The sequence below is a fragment of the Oncorhynchus tshawytscha genome, linkage group LG13, assembly GCF_018296145.1.
Source record: "Oncorhynchus tshawytscha isolate Ot180627B linkage group LG13, Otsh_v2.0, whole genome shotgun sequence".
NCBI lineage: Eukaryota > Metazoa > Chordata > Actinopteri > Salmoniformes > Salmonidae > Oncorhynchus > Oncorhynchus tshawytscha.
The window spans coordinates 64144409-64163107 of NC_056441.1; the positions used below are offsets into that span (position 1 = coordinate 64144409).

Consider the following 18699-nt stretch of genomic DNA (forward strand, 5'->3'; position numbering starts at 1 on the left):
CATTTTCAGGAGAATCTATTTAAATGACTTACCACTAGGTTGAAGAACCCCAGCCCCAACTGTGAAGGCGATCATGCTAACTATTACCAGCTACGTCATAATTAGGACAGTTATAAAAAGTCTCCAAAATAGAATAACTTACCACTAAAAAAACTCTAATAAAATGTTCAGTGATTCTAATGACACAAGGTTGCAAAACTAGTGAGAATAAATAATTGATGTTGGTTTCATAAAAAATATGGTCCAATACATACCTCCAGTTACTCCTGTGGCACCTGCAGCAAACCAAAAGAAGGTTAATCAATGATGTGATATATTAATAATATGAATTTCCATGAAAATGAACAAGAAAGTACTGTATCAAAGTACTCTATCCGAGATGCAACAAGACAGAGAAAAATCACACAAAATAAAATATCGTAAAGATATATAAACATTTTAGTTTCTAGACTGAAGAACACATCTAAAGCAGGGGCTCCAAAAAAATGTGCTGGAAGAATGACACAGTAATATGTATTTTTGTGTCCATTTTATCATGAAAACATTTTCAAACAATGTGGGATTTCAAATACAGTACCATAAGTAAACATCAGGTAATAACAAGGATATGATCCCCTGCTGTAGAAGATGCCGCAGAGGTGGGCAATTCCAGTCCTCGAGGGCCTGATTGGTGTCACAGTTTTTCCCCAGCTAACACACCTGACTCCAATCACCTAAACATGTTTAGAATGCAATTTGATTAATCAGCTGTGTTTGCTAGGGATGGAGAAAAAGTGACACCAATCAGGCCCCTGAGGACTAGAGTTTCCCACCCCTGAAGGGAGATAGGACTTTAACTACCAAGGAGAAAGGATGAGTGCATACAGTACGTATCTACAGGTCTTTCAGGCACAATCTCCATAGGAGCAATCTTTATTGTGGAGGACATTAACAATAACTAGTAATATTACAGAATACTGTAAGTCAATCAAGAATTGACAAGTGTCAGATGAATCTAATTGGTTAAAAAGCGAAGGGAGGGAGAAGAGAGCAGAAATGGGAGATATTTCAAGAGCAGCAAGCTGCGGAGTTAGTTGAGGGAAAGAGAGGAAGAGCGTTTAAGAGGACAAACAACTTCTAGAAAATACCTGAGAGACACTGGCAACACATTACCCACATGAACATTACATTCCTTCATTTTTTTGTTGTTGCAGAAGGCCAAAAAAATTACAATGTTTTCACAAAGGAATCTAACCGAATCAACTAAAATTAATTGTTTATCAAAAGCCAATAAGTAATCGTGTCAAATGTTATGAAGTGCTTATGTAAGGAATTGTAAAGAACATACAGTACGAGGCAAAAGTTTGGACACACCTACACATTGCAGGGTTTTTCTTGATTTTTACTATTTTCTATATTGTAGAATGCTAGTGAAGACATCAAAACTATGAAATAACACATATGGAATCTTGTAGTAACCAAAAGAGTGTTAAACAAATCAAAATATATTTTATATTTGAGATTCTTCAAATGTGCCGCCTTGACAGCTTTGCACACTCTTGGCATTCTCTCTTCATGAGGTAGTCACCTGGATCACATTTCAATTCACAAGTGTGCCTTGTTAGAAGTTAATAGTGAATAGATAACTATGAAATGACACATATGGAATCATGCAGTAACCAAAAAAGTGTTAAACAAATCAAAATACATGTTAGATTCTTCCAAGTAGCCACCCTTTGTCTTGATGACAGCTTTGAAACCTCTTGACATTCTCTCAACCAGCTTCACCTGGAATGCTTTTCCAACAGTCTTGAAGGAGTTCCACATATGCTCAGGACTTGTAGGCTGCTGTTCCTTCACTCTGCGGTCCAACTCATCCCAAACCATCTCAATTGGGTTGAGGTCGGGTGATGGTGGAGGCCAGGTCATCTGAGGCAACCTGGACAGGAAGATCACATCAGTGACTCAACCCACTCAAGTGACGCACCCCTGATGCAGCACTCCATCACTCTCCTTCTTGGTCAAATAGCCCTTACATATCCTGGAGGTGTGTTGGGTCATTGTCCTGTTGAAAAACAAATGATAGTCACCACTAAGCGCAAACCAGATGGGATGGTGTATCGCTGCAGAATGCTGTGGTAGCCATGGTGGTTAAGTGTGCGCTGGAGGAGATGTCTACCGTTTTACGGTCTCCTAACCAATTGTGCTATTATGTGTTTTTTTTCACAATATTTGTAAATGATTTTGTACATAATGTTTCTGCAACCGTATCTTATGGCAGAAAAGAGCTTCTGGATATCAGGACAGCGATCACTCAACTCGGATTAGACAAAGATTTTTTCAACAAGAAGCAGGACTCACACGATATTCTCCAAACAACCCACAGGGCAGACATCCCAATTATTCGCAAAAGGAAGCGACACAGAGGACAAAGAGCCTGATGCCTCGTCCGGACCCGCAGAAGGCGAGTAGGAAAGCTGCCGTTACTGTCAATATTACTCGCCAACGTGCAATCATTGGACAATAAACTAGACGAGGTACGATCACGAATATCCCACCAACGGGACATCAAAAACTGTAATATCCTATGTTTCACGGAATTGTGGCTGAATGACGACATGAATATTCAGCTAGCGGGACATACACTGCACCGGCAGGATAGAACAGCACACTCCGGTAAGACGAGGGGGGCAGTCTGTGCAGATTTGTAAACAACAGCTGGTGCACGAAATCTAAGGAAGTCTCTAGATTTTGCTCGCCTGAAGTAGAGTATATTGTGATAAATTGCAGGCCACACTACTTGCCTAGAGAGCTCTCAGCTATACTTTTCGTGGTTGTTTATTTACCACCACAAACAGATACGGGCACTAAGACCGCACTCAGTCAGCTGTATAAGGAAATAAGCAAAATGGAAACCCCTCACCCAGAGGCGGCGCTCCCAGTGGCCGGAGACTTTAATGCAGGGAAACTTAAATCAGTTCTACCAAATCTCGATCAACATGCTAAATGTGCAACCAGAGGGGAAAAAAAATTCTAGATCACCTGTACTCCACACACAGAGACGCGTACAAAGCTCTCCCTTGCCCTCCATTTGGTAAATCTGACCACAACTATATCCTCCTGATTCCTGCTTATAAGCAAAAATTAAAGCAGGAAGCACCAGTGACTCGGTCTATAAAAAAGTGGTTAGATGAAGCAGATGCTAAACTACAAGACTGTTTTGCTATCACAGACTGGAACATGTTCCGGGATTCTTCCGATGACATTGAGGAATACACCACATCAGTCACTGGCTTTATCAATAAGTGCATTGAGGACGTCATCCACACAGTGACTGTTTGCACATACCCCAACCAGAAGCCACGGATTACAGGCAACATTCGCACTGCGCTAACGCTAACCCGGAAGCTTACAAGAAATCCCACTGTGCCCTGCGACAAACCATCAAACAGGCAAAGCGTCACTCCAGGGCTAAGATTGAATCATACTACACCGGCTCCGACGCTTGTCGGATGTGGCAGGACTGGCAAACTGTTACAGACTACAAAGGGAAGCACAGCCGCGAGCTGCCCAGTGACACGAGCCTACCAGAGTACCCTTAAAGCACCATAGTACACACCATAGTACCCTTAAAGCTTATCACTAAGCTAAGGAACCTGGGACTAAACACCGCCCTCTGCAACTGGATCCTGGACTTCCTGATGGGCAGCTCCCAGGTGGTGAGGGTAGGTAGCAACACATCTGCCACACTGATCCTTAACACTGGAGCTCCCCAGGGGTGCGTCCCCAGGGCTGCGTGCTCAGTCCCCTCCTGTACTCCCTGTTCACCCACGACTGCATGGCCAGGCACGACTCCAACACCATCATTAAGTTTGCAAACGACACAACAGTGATAGGCCTGATCACCGACAACGACAAGACAGCCTATACGGAGGAGGTCAGAGACCTGGCCGGATGGTGCCAGAATAACAACCTATCCCTCAACGTAACCAAGACTAAGGAGATGATTGTGGACTACAAGAAAAGGAGCACCGAGCCCCCATTCTCATCGACGGGGCTGTAGTGGAGCAGGTTGAGAGCTTCAACAACAAACTAAAATGGTCCAAACACACCAAGACAGTCATGAAGAGGGAACAACAAAGCCTATTCCCCCTCAGGAAACTAAAAATATTTGGCATGGGTCCTGAGATCCTCAAAAGGTTCTACAACTGCACCATTGAGAGCACCCTGACCGGTTGCATCACTGCCTGCTACGGCAATTGCTCGGCCTCCGACCGCAAGGCACTTCAGAGGGTAGTGTGTACGGCCCAGTACATCACTGGGGCAAAGCCGCCTGCCATCCAGGACCTCTACACCAGGCGGTGCCAGAGGAAGGCCCTAAAAATTGTCAAAGACCCCAGCCACCCCAGTCATAGACTGTTCTCTCTACTACCGCATGGCAAGCGGTACCGGAGTGCCAAGTCTAGGACAAAAAGGCTTCTCAACAGTTTTTACCACCAAGCCATAAGACTCCTGAACAGGTACCTGGACTTTTTGCAGTGTTCCCCCCCCCCAACCCCTCTTTTATGCTGCTGCTACTCTTTGTTTATCTTATATGCATAGTCAATTTGGCTAACCGGGCTAACCGGGCTATCTGCATTCTGTCCCACCACCCGCCAACCCCTCTTTTTTACACTACTGCTACTCTCTGTTCATCATATATGCATAGTCACTTTAACCATACCTACATGTACATACTACCTCAATAAGCCTGACTAACCGGTGTCTGTACATAGCCTTGCTACTCTTATTTTCAAATGTCTTTTTACTGTTGTTTTATTTCTTTACTTACCCACACACACACCTTTTTATAGCACTATTGTTGTATTCGGCGCACGTGACAAATAAACGCTGATTTGATTTGATTTGAATTCTAAATAAATCCCTGACCAGTGTCACAAGCACCCCCACACCATCACACCTCCTCCTCCATGCTTCACGGTGGGAACCAGACACATAGAGATCATCAGTTCACCTACTCTGCGTCTCACAAAGACACAGCGGTTGGAGCCAAAAATCTCAAATTTGGACTCATCAGACCAAAGGACAGGTTTCCACCAGTCTTATGTATATTGCTGGTGTTTTTTTTAGCCTAAGCAAGTTTCTTCTTCTTATTGATTTCCTTAAGTAGTGGTTTCATTGCAGCAATTCAACCATGAAGGCCTGATTCACACAGTCTCCTCTGAACAGTTGATGTTGGGATGTGTCTGTTACTGTACATGTACTCTTTGAAACATTCATTTGGGCTGCAATCTGAGCCTGACAACTCTAATGAACTTATCCTCTGCAGCATAGGTAACTCTGTCTTCCTTTCCTGTGGCGGTCCTCATGAGAGCCAGTTTCATCATAGCGCTTGATGGTGTTTGCGACTGCACTTGAAAAAACTTTTAATGTTCTTGCTATTTTCCGTATTGACTGACCTTCATGTCTAATTTCACTAGGGTAGGTGGCACTATTTTCACTTCCGGATGAAAAGCATGCCCAAAGTAAACTGCCTGCTACTCAGGCCCAGAAGCTAGGATATGCATATACTTGGTAGATATGGATAGAAAACACTCTGACGTTTCCGAAACTGTTAGAATAATGTCTGTGAATATAACAGAACTGATTTGGCAGGCAAAAACCTGAGAAAAATCCATCCAGGACGTGGGATTTCTTTATGTTTGTAGTTTTCTATTGAATGCCATTACAGTATCCATTGACTTAGGACTCAACTTTAACTTCCTATGGCTTCCACGAGATGTCAACAGTCTTTTGAAATTGTTTCAGGCTTGTATTCTGAAAAATGAGAGAGTAAGACCACTCTGAATGAGTGGACACTGCAGTGTCCCAGAGATTTTTCACGTGCACGACCGAGAGCGCGCCTTTCTTGTTTTACCTTTTATATTGATGACGTTATTGTCCGGTTTAAATATTATCGATTATTTAGGCTAAAAACAACCTGAGGATTGATTATAAACATCATTTGAAATGTTTCTACGAACTTTACTGATACTATTTGGATTTTTCATCTGCCTGTTGTGACTGAGTTTGAGCCTGTGGAATACTGAACAAAACACACGAACAAAACTGAGGTTTTTGGATATAAACAGGGACTTTATCAAACAAAATGAACATTTATTGAGTAAATGGGAGTCTTGTGAGTGCAACCATATGAAGATCATCAAAGGTAAGTGATTCATGTTATCTCTATTTCTGACTTGTGTAACTTCTCTACTTGGCTGGTAACTGTTTGTAATTTGTCGGTTGGGCGCTGTTCTCAGATAATCGCATGGTATGCTTTCGCCATAAAGCCTTTTTGAAATATGACACCGTGGTTGGATTAACAAGAAGTTCATCTTTAAACCAATGTATAACACTTGGATTTTTATAAATTTTTATATTGAGTATTTCTGTACCCTGATGAGGTTAAAGTAATCATGGACTTTAGTTTCTCTTTGCTTATTTGAGCTGTTCTTGCCATAATATGGACTTGGTCTTTTACCAAATAGGGCTGTCTTCTGTATACCAACTCATTGGCTCAAACACATTCCACAAATGTACTTTTAACAAGGCACACTTGTTAATTGAAATGAGTTCCAGGTGACTACCTCATGAAGCTGGTTGAGAGAATGCCAAAAGTGTGCAAAGCTGTCATCAAGGCAAAGGGTGGCTACTTTGAAGAATCTAAAATATGCACTTTTATGATTACTACATGATTCCATGTGTGTTATTTCATAGTTTTGATGTCTTCACTATTATTCTACAATGTAGGAAATAGTACAAATAAAGAAAAATCCTTGAATGAGTAGGCTTGTCCAAGCTTTTGACTGGTACTGTATGTGTATATTACACTCTTCAAATGAAGTATAACTATGTCCTTTGTCAGAAAGGGTTTGATCATGCAAACACAGACAGCAGCAAGTCTTACTGGGCTCTGGCTCTGGGGCCTCTGTGGCCTGTGTGCCAATAGGTGTGGGATCTGCCAAAAGACAACAGGTTCCAGTTTCATCCATTGCAGTTGAAAAGGACACAGGGTAGGGGAAACTAGCGTAGGGCAGAAGACATTTTGGGGATCCTTGGCACTGCCATGACAGGAAGGGGATAAGCTCCAGCTCCAGGTGGTGAATAGCTATTGGACCATACAACAATGCTAAAGGGGACAGCACTAGCAGAACAGACATTAAGCTGTCTCTTGTTTGAGGGTTTAGGGAGAAGAGAGGGGGCAAAGAGGTTTGGGGTTTGGGATGAGATAGGGCAGGGGACTGGCTTTTGTGCGATACTGCCATTGCTGTTTGATACACCTGCAGTGGAGCGCAGTTAGCCAGACAGCAGTGGTAGTGGTAGAAGATGTGGGAGTTAGCTTGGATGCTAAGGCTGTGTCTGTAGGCCATTGAAGTCCTGATGAGGCCTGCTGGAAAAGTCTGATGGGGCTTTGTTGGATTATAAACAGGTTATATACATACAGCTCATGAAACGAAAAGGAAAAATAAAAAACTATAAACTTGCATTATAATCAGTCTCTATCATTGATTTTTTATTCTATGTCTATGGCATTCCATGGTACAGTAACTACCCCTTTTTAACAGCTCTGTAAAATACAGTGCATATTTCAAGTACAGTAACTCAGGGGTTCTCAAAATGGGGTCTGAGGTACTGTAGGGGGATCGCGACCAGATAGTATTTTTTTTTAATGAATAGTACTAACAACAACAGATTAAACTAATTTTGGCCAAGGGATCTGTGGAATAAGTTTAGAGGGTCTAATACAATACAATGTAATATTGTTAATCTACAATGTATGTTCTTAATCCTTGGCAACATGGGCCTTGGGAGGCTCACAGGGATATTTGTATCCACAGTGTTCCACCAATTACCAAGTTTTGAACATTATACTTATTGTATTCCTTAAAAAAACAAAAAAACATAAATGCACTGTAATTTAAGCTTTAAAACGGCAAAGTTTTCTCTCTGCCCCATGACAAAATGTGTAGAATTGCAGGAAAATGTTCCTTCCCAGGGTCCGAGACTTGGTTTGTATGGCCATGCACTGCCAACGTCATAGTTTACTACACTCCTTGTATGCTGTTCGTAACTCACTCGAGCGGTGTTCTGATTATGAGGGGTCCCTGATAAATTTTCTATCACATAAGGGGTCCCCGGACCCCAAAAAGTTTGAGAACCCCTGCAGTAACTAACTCTTACTATGTAGCTTTTGATACACATAATTTGTACTGATCAATGAGAAAACAGGTTAATTAAATCCAAAGTCTTGTTGAGTGCAAAACTTGTGGTTCTACCTGGGATGGGAGTTCCACCGGGTTCTAGAGATGAATCCTCTGCTGTAAAGGTGTCATAGTGTCACATTAGGAGCTTTGCGGATTTTCTTTAAACCCTTCATTTCGGACCTACTTGTGTAGTACTAGCAATTATCCTGAAGGATCTATCTAGGCCAGGTAAAATAAACCAAGCAAGAATCAAAGGTGAAACTAGTAACTATTTACCTGGTTTGCCTGCGATAGGTATCCCTGTGCCCACTGGTACATCAGTGCGCTCAATGGCAGTTCCTCCAACACCACCACCCACGCCCACACCTGGTCTTGGCGTCGCTATAGGCGCTGGAACACCTTCTCCACCGATGCCCGCCCCGCTTGGCATACCTGCGGGTAGGTAAGAACATAGGTGAAGGTATAGTAAAATCTGTTGAGCCATAGTGAAAATCTTGATCGAGCTAACAAGAGAGAATAGGTACTGTACAGAGACTGCACAGAACAGACGAACATTATTGTTCTTCCACTGGTCTGCATTACATAGACTAAAAGTTATGATACAACGAGAGAGGCTCTTACCATATTTAGCAGCTTTGGCTGCGGGATCATATCCTGCAATCACAAGCATCACATAATTCATATTCCTATTGCATGTTGCATCACCTTGATATCGCATAGAAGGACAGACTAGACCATGATGCTGTTTGAGCTCTTTCTGATGTCTTTACAATTCATACACATCCTCTGACGTACCTCCAGCTCCTACTCCTCCAGGTACTCCTCCCTGTCCTCCTCCTCCAAGTCCTCCTGCTCCTAGGCCTGTTCCTACACCTCCTGGGACTCCTGTTTAGAGGTTCACAAGGAAATTATATGATTTCAAAACCAACATGAATGAGCATGAATTCAACCATAATACCAGTTCTGATGAGTAATCTTACCATATTTAGCAGCTTTAGCTGCAGCGGGATTATATCCTCCAGCCCCAGGTACACCCCCTCTTCCTCCCCCTGGTAATCCTCCTGCTCCTCCAGCTCCTATGCCTGCTCCTGCACCTCCAGGGACTCCTGTGGTAGAGAGCCACAAGAAAACAATTGTCCAACTTCAGAACTGCCAAAGACAGTAGACTTGTTACACCACAATTTAAAAAGCCAAACATGGATGTAAATTCAACCAATGTACCAACACTGAATGAGATTGATTGTTTTGAGGGATTTTACCATATTTAGCTGCTTTGGCCACTGCAGGGTTATATCCTCCAGCCACTGGTACTCCTCCTGCTCCTCCAAGTCCTCCTGCTCCTCCAGCTCCTAGGCCTGCTCCTGCACCTCCTGGTAATCCTGTAGTGGAGTGTCACAAAAAAATGATAATTAGTTAAAAGTGGACAGAGGTTTCAGTATGAATTGAACCAATGTACTAACTCCGATGTTGTTGTTTTGAATGTTTTTCCTCACCATATTTAGCAGCTTTGGCCGCAGCGGGATTATATCCTGATATGCAAAAAGTGTATAAATTAGAAGACATCCTCCCTGATTTATGAACTCACTAAAACAATTGGGGGCGGTTACTAAAAAGCAAGCTCAATGGAGAATGTCCAATGAAAAGGTTTTCTATTCCAGGATTAGACTTAATCTGTGTCCAGGAAACCGCCCTTTACAGAGATCAATATAATGTGATACATCCACAGGTACACATCCAATTGATTAAAATTATGTCAATTAGCCTATCAGAAGCTTCTAAAGCCATGACATAATTTTCTGGAATTTTCCAAGCTGTTTAAAGGCACAGTCAATTTAGTGTATGTAAACTTCTGACACACTGGAATTGTGATACAGTGAAATATAAGTGAAATAATCTGTCTGTAAACAATTGTTGGAAAATGTACTTGTGTCATGCAACATAGTAGATGTCCTAACCGACTTGCCAAAACTATATTTTGTTAACAAGAAATTTGTGGAGTGATTGAAAAATGAGTTTTAATGACTCCAACCTAAGTGCATGTTAACTTCGGACTTCAACTGTATTTCAATTGAGTGATTTCTTTATATGAACTGTAACTCAGTAAAATTGTTGAAATTGTTGCATGTTGCATTTATAATTTTGTCCAGTATATTACAGTACATTTACATGACAAAAGCAAATCGGACTCACCTCCATATCCAGCCCCAGGTACTCCTCCATATCCAGCCCCAGGTACCCCTCCATATCCAGCCCCAGGTACCCCTCCATATCCAGCCCCAGGTACCCCTCCATATCCAGCCCCAGGTACCCCTCCATATCCAGCCCCAGGTACCCCTCCATATCCAGCCCCAGGTACCCCTCCATATCCAGCCCCAGGTACCCCTCCATATCCAGCCCCTGGCACTGCTCCTGCTCTCCCCGCCACGCCAGCTCCTCCTGGAACTCCTACAGATCAGGCTCAGGATGTTATTCCTTGGTGGTTTAAACAACAGTAATATCTAATGGTTGCTTCTATGCAACCCAGTGAAAAAAATCTAATATATTTAGGGGGATTGGCACCACCGGCAGTATATCAGTACAGTATATACAGTTGAAGTCATTAAAACTCATTAAAACTGTGCCTTTAAGCAGCTTGGAAAATTGCAGAAAATTATGTCATGGCTTTAGAAGCTTCTGATCTGCTAATTGACATCATTTGAGTCAATTGGAGGTGTAGCTGTTGATGTATTTCAAGGCCTACCTTTAAACTAAGTGCCTCTTTGCTTGACATCATGGGAAAATCAAAAGAAATCAGCCAAGAGCTCAGAAAAAAAATGTAGACCTCACAAGTCTGGTTCATCCTTGGGAGCAATTTCAAAACGTCTGAAGGTACCACGTTGATCTGTACAAACAATAGTATGCAAGTATAAACACCATGGTACCACACAGCCGTCATACCGCTCAGGAAGAAGACACATTCTGTCTCCTAGAGATGAACGTACTTTGATGAGAAAAGTGCAAATCAATCCCAAAACAACAGCAAAGGACCTTGTGAAGATGCTGGAGGTCACAGGTACAAAAGTATCTATATCCACAGTAAAACGAGTCCTATATCGACATCACCTGAAAGGCCGCTCAGCAAGGAAAAAGCTACTGCTCCAAAACCGCCATAAAAAAAAGCCAGACTATGGTTTGCAACTGCACATGGGGACAAGGATCTTACTTTTTGGAGAAATGTCCTCTGGTCTGATGAAACAAAAATTGATCTGTTTGGCCCTAATGACCATCGTTATGTTTGGAGGAAAAAGGGGGAGGCTTGCAAGCCGAAGAACACCATCCCAACCGTGAAGCACGGGTGGCAGCATCATGTTGTGGGGGTGCTTTGCTGCAGGAGGGACTGGTGCACTTCACAAAATAGATGGCATCATGAGGCAGGAAAATTATGTGGATATATTGAAGCAACATATCAAGACATCAGTCAGGAGTTAAAGCTTGGTCGCAAATGGGTCTTCCAAATGGACAATGACCACAAGCAAACTTCCAAAGTTTTGACAAAATGGCTTAAGGACAACAAAGGTATTGGAGTGGCCATCAAAGCCCTGACCTCCATCCTATAGAAAATCTGTGGACAGAACTGAAAAAGCATGTGCGAGCAAGGAGGCCTGCAAATCTGACTCAGTTACATCAGCTCTGTCAGGAGGAATGGGCCAAAATTACCACCAACTTATTGTGGGAAGCTTGTGGAAGGCTACCCAAAACGTTTGACCCAAGTTAAACAATTTAAAGGCAATGCTACCAAATACTAATTGAGTGTTTGTAAACTTCTGATCCACTGGGAATGTAATCGAATAATTAAAGTAGATCATTTTCTCTACTATTATTCTGACATTTCACATTCTTAAAATAATGTGGTGATCCTAACTGACCTAAGATTTTTACAAGGATTAAATGTCAGGAATTGTGAAAAACTGAGTTTAACTATATTTGGCTAGGGTGTATGTAAACCTCCGACTTCAACTGTATCAGTCAAAGGTTTGGACACACCTACTTATTCAAGGGTTTTTCTTTATTTGTACTAAATTCTACATTGTAGAATAATCGTGAAGACCTAAAAACTAGGAAATAACACATATGGAATCATTTAGTAAACAAAAAAGTGTTAAACAAATCAAAATATATTTTATATTTGAGATTCTTCAAAGCCACCCTTAGCCTTGATGACAGCTTTGGACACTCTTGGCATTCTCTCAACCAGCTTCATGAGGTAATCACCTGGAATGCATTTCAATTAACATGTGTGCCTTGTTAAAAGTTCATTTGTGGAATTTCTTTCCTTCTTAATGTGTTTGAGCCAATCAGTTGTGTTGTGACAAGGTAGCATTGGTATACAGAAGATAGCCCTATTTGGTAAAAGACCAACTCCACATTACAGCTCAAATAAGCAAAGAGAAATGACAGTCTATCATTACTTTAAGCCATGAAGGTCAGTCAATTCAGAAAATTTCAAGAACTTTGAAAGTTTCTTCAAGTGCGGCTATGGAACACGGACCTGTTCACCGGATGTGCTACCTTGTCCCAGACCTGCTGCATTGGACTCTCTCTCTACCGCCCCTGCTGTCTCTAACTCTGAATGATCGGCTATGAAAAGCCAACTGACATTTACACCTGAGGTGCTGACCTGTTGCACCCTCTACAACCACTGTGATTATTTTTATCTGACCCTGCTGGTCATCTATGAACATATGAACGTCCTGTATATCTATGAACATATGAACGTACTGTTATAATCTCCACCCGGCACAGACAGAAGTGGACTGGCCACCCCTCAGAGCCCGGTTCCTCTCTAGGTTTCTTCCTATGTTCCAGCCTTTCTAGGGAGTTTTTCCTAGCCACTGTGCTTCTACATCTGCATTGCTTTCTGTTTGGGGTTTTAGGCTGGGTTTCTGTACAGCACTTTGTGATATCGGCTGATGTAAAAAGGGCTTTATAAATACATTTGATTTGACCTGGTCTCCAAAATCACCCAACCTCAACCCAATTGAGATGGTTTGGGATGAGTTCGACTGCAGCGTTAAGGAACAACAGCCAACAAGTGCTCAGAATATGTGGGAACCGCTTCAAAACTGTTGGAAAAGCATTCCAGTTGACTACCTGATGAAGCTGGTTGAAAGAATGCCAAGAGTGTGCAAAGCTGTCATCAAGGCAAAGGGTGGCTACTTTAAAGAATCTCAATTTTTTGTTGTTGATTTTTTTAAACACTTTTGGTTACTATTGTACATGATTCCATATTTGTTATTTCATAGTTTTGATTATTCACTCTTTTTCTACAATGTATAAAGAAAAACTCTTGAATTTGTAGGTGTTTCCAAACTTTTGACTGGTACTGTATATTTGTACTTTTACCCCTTTTTCGTGATATCCAATTGGTAGTTACAGTCTTGTCCCATCGCTGTAATTCCCATACAGGCTAGGGAGAGGCGAAGGTCGAGAGCCATGCGTCCTCCGAAACACAACCCTGCCATGCCGCACTCTTCCTTGACACAATGCTCGCTTAACCCGGAAGCCAGACGCACCAATGTGTCGGAGAAAACACTGTACACCTGGCGACCGAAGTCACGCCCGGTCAGCCACAAGGAATTGCTAGAGTACGATGGGACAAGGATATCCTGGCCTGCCAAAACGCAGATGACGCTGGGCCAATTGTGCGCTGCCTCATGGGTCTCTCAGTGATGGCCTGCTGTGACACAGCCTGGGATCGAACCCGGGTCTGTAGTGACGCCTCAAGCACTGTGATGTAGTACCTTAGACCGCTGCACCACTCGGGAGGACCAGTACAGTATATTAATACAAAGGTTAGTCAATACATTTTTCTAAATCATGGAGAGGATAATGTACCATATTTAGCAGCTTTGGCCGCAGCAGCAGCCCCTCCTGCTGGTACCCCTCCATATCCTCCATAGCCTGCAATACAAAACAAATAGCAATGTGTATAAATGACCTCATAAATAGTTTGATAAGAAAGACCAAAGGCTCCCAATCGTAAACCAACAGTATTAACTCTTCCAGATGACATTAGATTTCAACTTCTGGTGCAAACCTCCATATCCTGGTCCAGCCCCAATCCCTGGTACTCCTCCTGCTCCTCCTAAGCCTGCTCCTCCAGCTCCTAGGCCTGCTCCTCCAGCTCCTGGGACTCCACAAGAAGAAAATTATTAATTAAATTAAGTTATTATTTTGAAATAATGTCTCCATTCAGAACTGCTTAAGATACAGTAGACATATCTCTTCTTCTTACCATATTTAGCAGCTTTGGCCGCAGCAGGATTATACCCTGAAATTGAAAAATTGAATAAATTAAAAACATCACTCCTGCTCCCCAAGCCTCATAATACAGTAGTATTACTAACACTGGTTTATGCTTATGTTTATCAGTTCATGATATTATATAAAATTGGCGTCATTGGAAACGTACCTCCAGCTCCTGCCCCTCCATAGCCTGTCAATCAAAGCATGGAACATCATCAACCTAGTAGCACTATAAGGCAATGTACCCCACTTTACCTTAAAACCAACCCTCTGCTCAACCCAACTATCTAACTCCACTGCTTAAACCTATATAAAACCAACTCTACCCTTATGCAAAGTTTGCCAACTACATATTGTGTGTGTGAACACTGCCCTTACTTCCACCCCTCTCCCAGACCCTTCCATCCCACATGGGCATCCCCTTTGGTGTACTTACCCCCAGGCCTGGGATATCCTCCAGCAGGCACGCCACCATATCCACCCCGTGGCCCACCAGCAGCCCCCTGACCTATAACACAGGAGAGGGCATGTCATGAGTTGACACATGGTAATGTAAAGACATTTACAGAAATTTGATAATGTACCAATATGTACAGAAATTTCACCATGAATTCAACCAATGTACATTTTTCTTACCATATTTAGCTGCTTTGGCTGCAGCGGGATTATATCCTCCAGCCCCAGGTACCCCCCCTGCTCCTCCCCCTGGTACTCCTCCCTGTACTCCTCCAAGTCCTCCTGTTCCTAAGCCTGTTCCTAGACCTCCTGGAACTCCTGTGTGTTCACATGGTTTATATGATTTCAAAACCAGAAATGTCAGCATGAATTCAACCAATGTACCAATTCTGATGTTGCTGTTTTGAATGATTTTACCATATTTAGCTGCTTTGGCTGCAGCAGGATTATATCCTCCAGCCCCAGGTACCCCCCCTGCTCCTCCTCCTGGTAATCCTCCTGCTCCTAGGCCTGCTGCTGCACCTCCGGGGACTCCTATGGCAGAAAATGTTAGGATTTTGCCATTAAGTCATGGCTAACTTAACAACTGAAAATATATAGTGGACTTGTCACATTTCTTTGTACCATATTTAGCGGCTTTGGCAGCGGCGGGATTATATCCTACAATGAAATAGGGGTCCTAGATTCAAAACGTGATTTTGGCATACAAAACAGTGTGAAAGCATTGGAGAAGTCAAGCATCATGACTTACCTCCAGCCCCAGCTCCTCCAGCTGGTACCCCTCCTGTTCCTCCAAGACCTCCAGCTCCTAGGCCTGCCCCTGCACCCCCTGGGACCCCTATGGTCAAGGAAAAAAGAAAAAACATTGGATTTCAAATTCAACAATTGTACAAACACTGAACGAGACTGGCCTAATATTGAGTGATTTTTCTAACCATATTTAGCAGCTTTGGCGGCGGCGGCGGCAGGATTGTATCCTAAAATAGAAAATAATTCAATTAATTTACAGCATACCTCCTGACAACTGCGTTTCTATCCCCATAAAGTAGCAGTAGACACAGTGACTGGAAGGTAGAAATTACTGTACATCTTTATGATTCAAATAAACATTTGTCTTACCATGAATTTCAGTCTCCTCAAGCAGTAGTTAATGCTATGAATTAATTAATGAAATTGCTACAAGCGTGAGATACTATAGTGCAATATAATAAGTTACCTCCAGACCCTGGAAAAGCTCCTGCTCCCCCAAATCCAGCACCCCCTGGAACACCTACAGGGAGGGTGACATCCATACAGTATATTATATGATCATTTCTATTATTAAAATAAGGCCAATGTGAGTTGGAGCTGACTAAGCCAATGAACGAAGCCCTTCAGTGAGTGATGGTGTCTTAACAGCATTGTAAAGGCTGTGGCCTGGGCAGCTTTGGGATGTTTTGGTTAGTTATCCTCACCGTAATAGGGAGGCCTGGCTCCTGCTCCATAGCCTGTTCAGAGATGATGAAAATGGTGATGTGTTAAAGATATCTGCTACATTGAGTTTAAAGCTGCAGTGCTAATCCAGGTTAGTGCACTTGATAGGAGTCAAGACAATACAGTATTATAATGCATGTACAAGGTTTGCACTGGTTACTAACACATCACTAACTCTCAGATTGGGGTATGTTTGAGCAAGGCACATCACCTTCATAACAGCTTCCTGGAGAGCCCAGTGGTTGGCATAATATACAGTGGGGTACATCATTATTGCATCATTATCAGCAAAAAATACTATTAAATAAATAATACAAATACTCAACTATGATGTATGCTTCAAAAAATGGTGGGGATTATACTATTTAATATTAATACAATTGACAATTGCTCAGAGAATTAGATTTTGTTTAACAAGTAATCAAATCAAATAAAAAGATTGGAACCTCTGTTTTCAATACTCTAACACAAAGTTTTATAACGACACAGAGTTTTATGAGCTTGGAGAACATGGTGGGAGGGATCTTAGAACTTTCCTCCATACGGAATCTTTCTAGATCCTTAATATCCTTTGTCTGTGCTTATAGACGGTGCTCTTCAATTTAAACCACAGGTCTTCAATCGGGTTCGAATGTTGAGACAGATGGCCATTGCAAAATGCTGATTTTGTGGTCAATTACACATTTCCTTGTGGATTTTGATTAGTGCTTCAGATTATTGTCTAGCCAAAGATAGCAAAGATCCACCACCATATTTTACTGTAGGTATGAGGTACTTTTTTGCATTTGCTTCTGTTTTCAACACTACAACCTCCACTGATGTGCATGGCCAAAGAGCTCTATTATCAAGTCATTTGACCATAGCACCAATTCCAATCCAAGTGCCAATGCTGTTTATTAAACTCCAGGTGGTGCTATAGTCATTTGACATGAAAATAGAGCCCTTTGGCCATGCACACCACTGGTGGGTTTGGCATCAAAAAACAGAAGCATATGCAGAAAAGCACCTCACCAAATTTATTTATGATATACTAGTCCTGTGGCTCTTGTTAAGGCCAACAGCATCGTGAACTTTATCACGTACCAGGACATTTTAGCCAAAAACCTGGTTGCCTCTGCCAGGAGGCTGACGCTTGGCCGTAAGTGGATCTTCCAGCAAGACAATAATCCCAATCCCAAGCAGACATAAAAACCACAAAGAAATGCTTAATTGACCACCAAATCAACATTTTGCAATGGCCATCTCAGTCTCCAGACTTGAACCCCATTGAAAACCTATCGTTTGAATAGAAGAGGGCAGTCCATAAACGCAGATGAAGGATATCATGGATCTGGAAAGATTCTGTATGGAGGAATGGTCTAAGATCCCTCCCAATGTCCAATCTTAGAAAATATTTTTGAAAAAGGCTCAATGTCGTTATCCTTGCAAGGGGAGGGTGCTGAAGCATTGAAAACAGGGGTGCCAATACCTTTGATCACTATCTTTTTAAACTAAATCTCTTTCTCTGAGCAATTATATTAACATAAAACAATATAATTGTTTTGAGAATTATTATATGTTTAACAAACGAGTTTGAATGACTTCCGACTTCAACTGTAACTCAATATTTATATTATTTATTTCATACAGTCTTTTTGCTCATCTTTATCAAGGGTGCCAATCATTTTGGGCCTGACTATACCTTAGTTAAATCTATAGGTGTTTGGTTACTATAGCCTACCTCCAGCTCCTCCTAACCCTGCACCTGCTCCTCCTGGAACTCCTGTGGTGGAGGTTGACATGAAAACAATGGTTAGTTAAAAGTGGACAGACACTTCAGCATAAGTTACAACCAATGTTGCAACTCTGATGTTGCTGTGACGAGTGACGTTTCTTACCATATTTAGCGGCTTTGGCCGCAGCAGGATTATATCCTGAAATGTAAAACATGAATACATTAAAAAGGAAATTCCGCCAAGCCATTAGGGTACACATACAGTAAAGTCAAACTACATTACATCCTGCACCCCAATGGTGCTCCTTTCTGTACCTCCAGCCCCAGCCCCAGCCCCAGCTACTGGTACTCCTCCTGCTCCTCCTGCGACTGAGCCAACACCTGGGAGGCTGCCTGCACCTCCTCCTGGGAGTCCTGTGTAGAGGGACACGAGGAAACCATTGGATTTCTGAGGCATGTCTAACTAACTTCAGTTAGTTAACAGTGGAACTAAATGAGATAATAGTGGAAGTACATTTCAGCATGAATTCAATCAATGAACCAATT

The 18699-nt window shown here is 42.3% G+C and overlaps 1 protein-coding gene across 30 annotated transcripts in view; it reads right to left on the reverse strand.

Annotated features, from left to right (window-relative positions):
- LOC112265467 (elastin) overlaps window positions 1-18699 on the reverse strand; it is a 96632-nt gene that overhangs the window by 25771 nt on the left and 52162 nt on the right. For 6 of the 30 annotated variants that reach the window (XM_042296168.1, XM_042296166.1, XM_042296159.1 and 3 more), the window contains 25 exons: window positions 18469-18567; window positions 18317-18352; window positions 18160-18201; window positions 16421-16453; window positions 16183-16236; window positions 15902-15943; window positions 15718-15804; window positions 15384-15500; window positions 15147-15284; window positions 14947-15018; window positions 14677-14700; window positions 14500-14535; window positions 14302-14397; window positions 14100-14165; window positions 10416-10670; window positions 9719-9754; window positions 9485-9604; window positions 9206-9331; window positions 9021-9110; window positions 8847-8879; window positions 8502-8657; window positions 8298-8339; window positions 6929-6979; window positions 255-275; window positions 33-59 (listed from right to left, as the gene is read on the reverse strand). In XM_042296168.1, the coding sequence (XP_042152102.1) occupies window positions 33-59; window positions 255-275; window positions 6929-6979; window positions 8298-8339; window positions 8502-8657; window positions 8847-8879; window positions 9021-9110; window positions 9206-9331; window positions 9485-9604; window positions 9719-9754; window positions 10416-10670; window positions 14100-14165; window positions 14302-14397; window positions 14500-14535; window positions 14677-14700; window positions 14947-15018; window positions 15147-15284; window positions 15384-15500; window positions 15718-15804; window positions 15902-15943; window positions 16183-16236; window positions 16421-16453; window positions 18160-18201; window positions 18317-18352; window positions 18469-18567 (1899 nt within the window). The remainder of the gene's footprint in view (window positions 1-32; window positions 60-254; window positions 276-6928; window positions 6980-8297; window positions 8340-8501; window positions 8658-8846; window positions 8880-9020; window positions 9111-9205; window positions 9332-9484; window positions 9605-9718; window positions 9755-10415; window positions 10671-14099; window positions 14166-14301; window positions 14398-14499; window positions 14536-14676; window positions 14701-14946; window positions 15019-15146; window positions 15285-15383; window positions 15501-15717; window positions 15805-15901; window positions 15944-16182; window positions 16237-16420; window positions 16454-18159; window positions 18202-18316; window positions 18353-18468; window positions 18568-18699) is intronic. The other 24 variants (XM_042296164.1, XM_042296163.1, XM_042296170.1 and 21 more) reach the window with 22 other exon arrangements.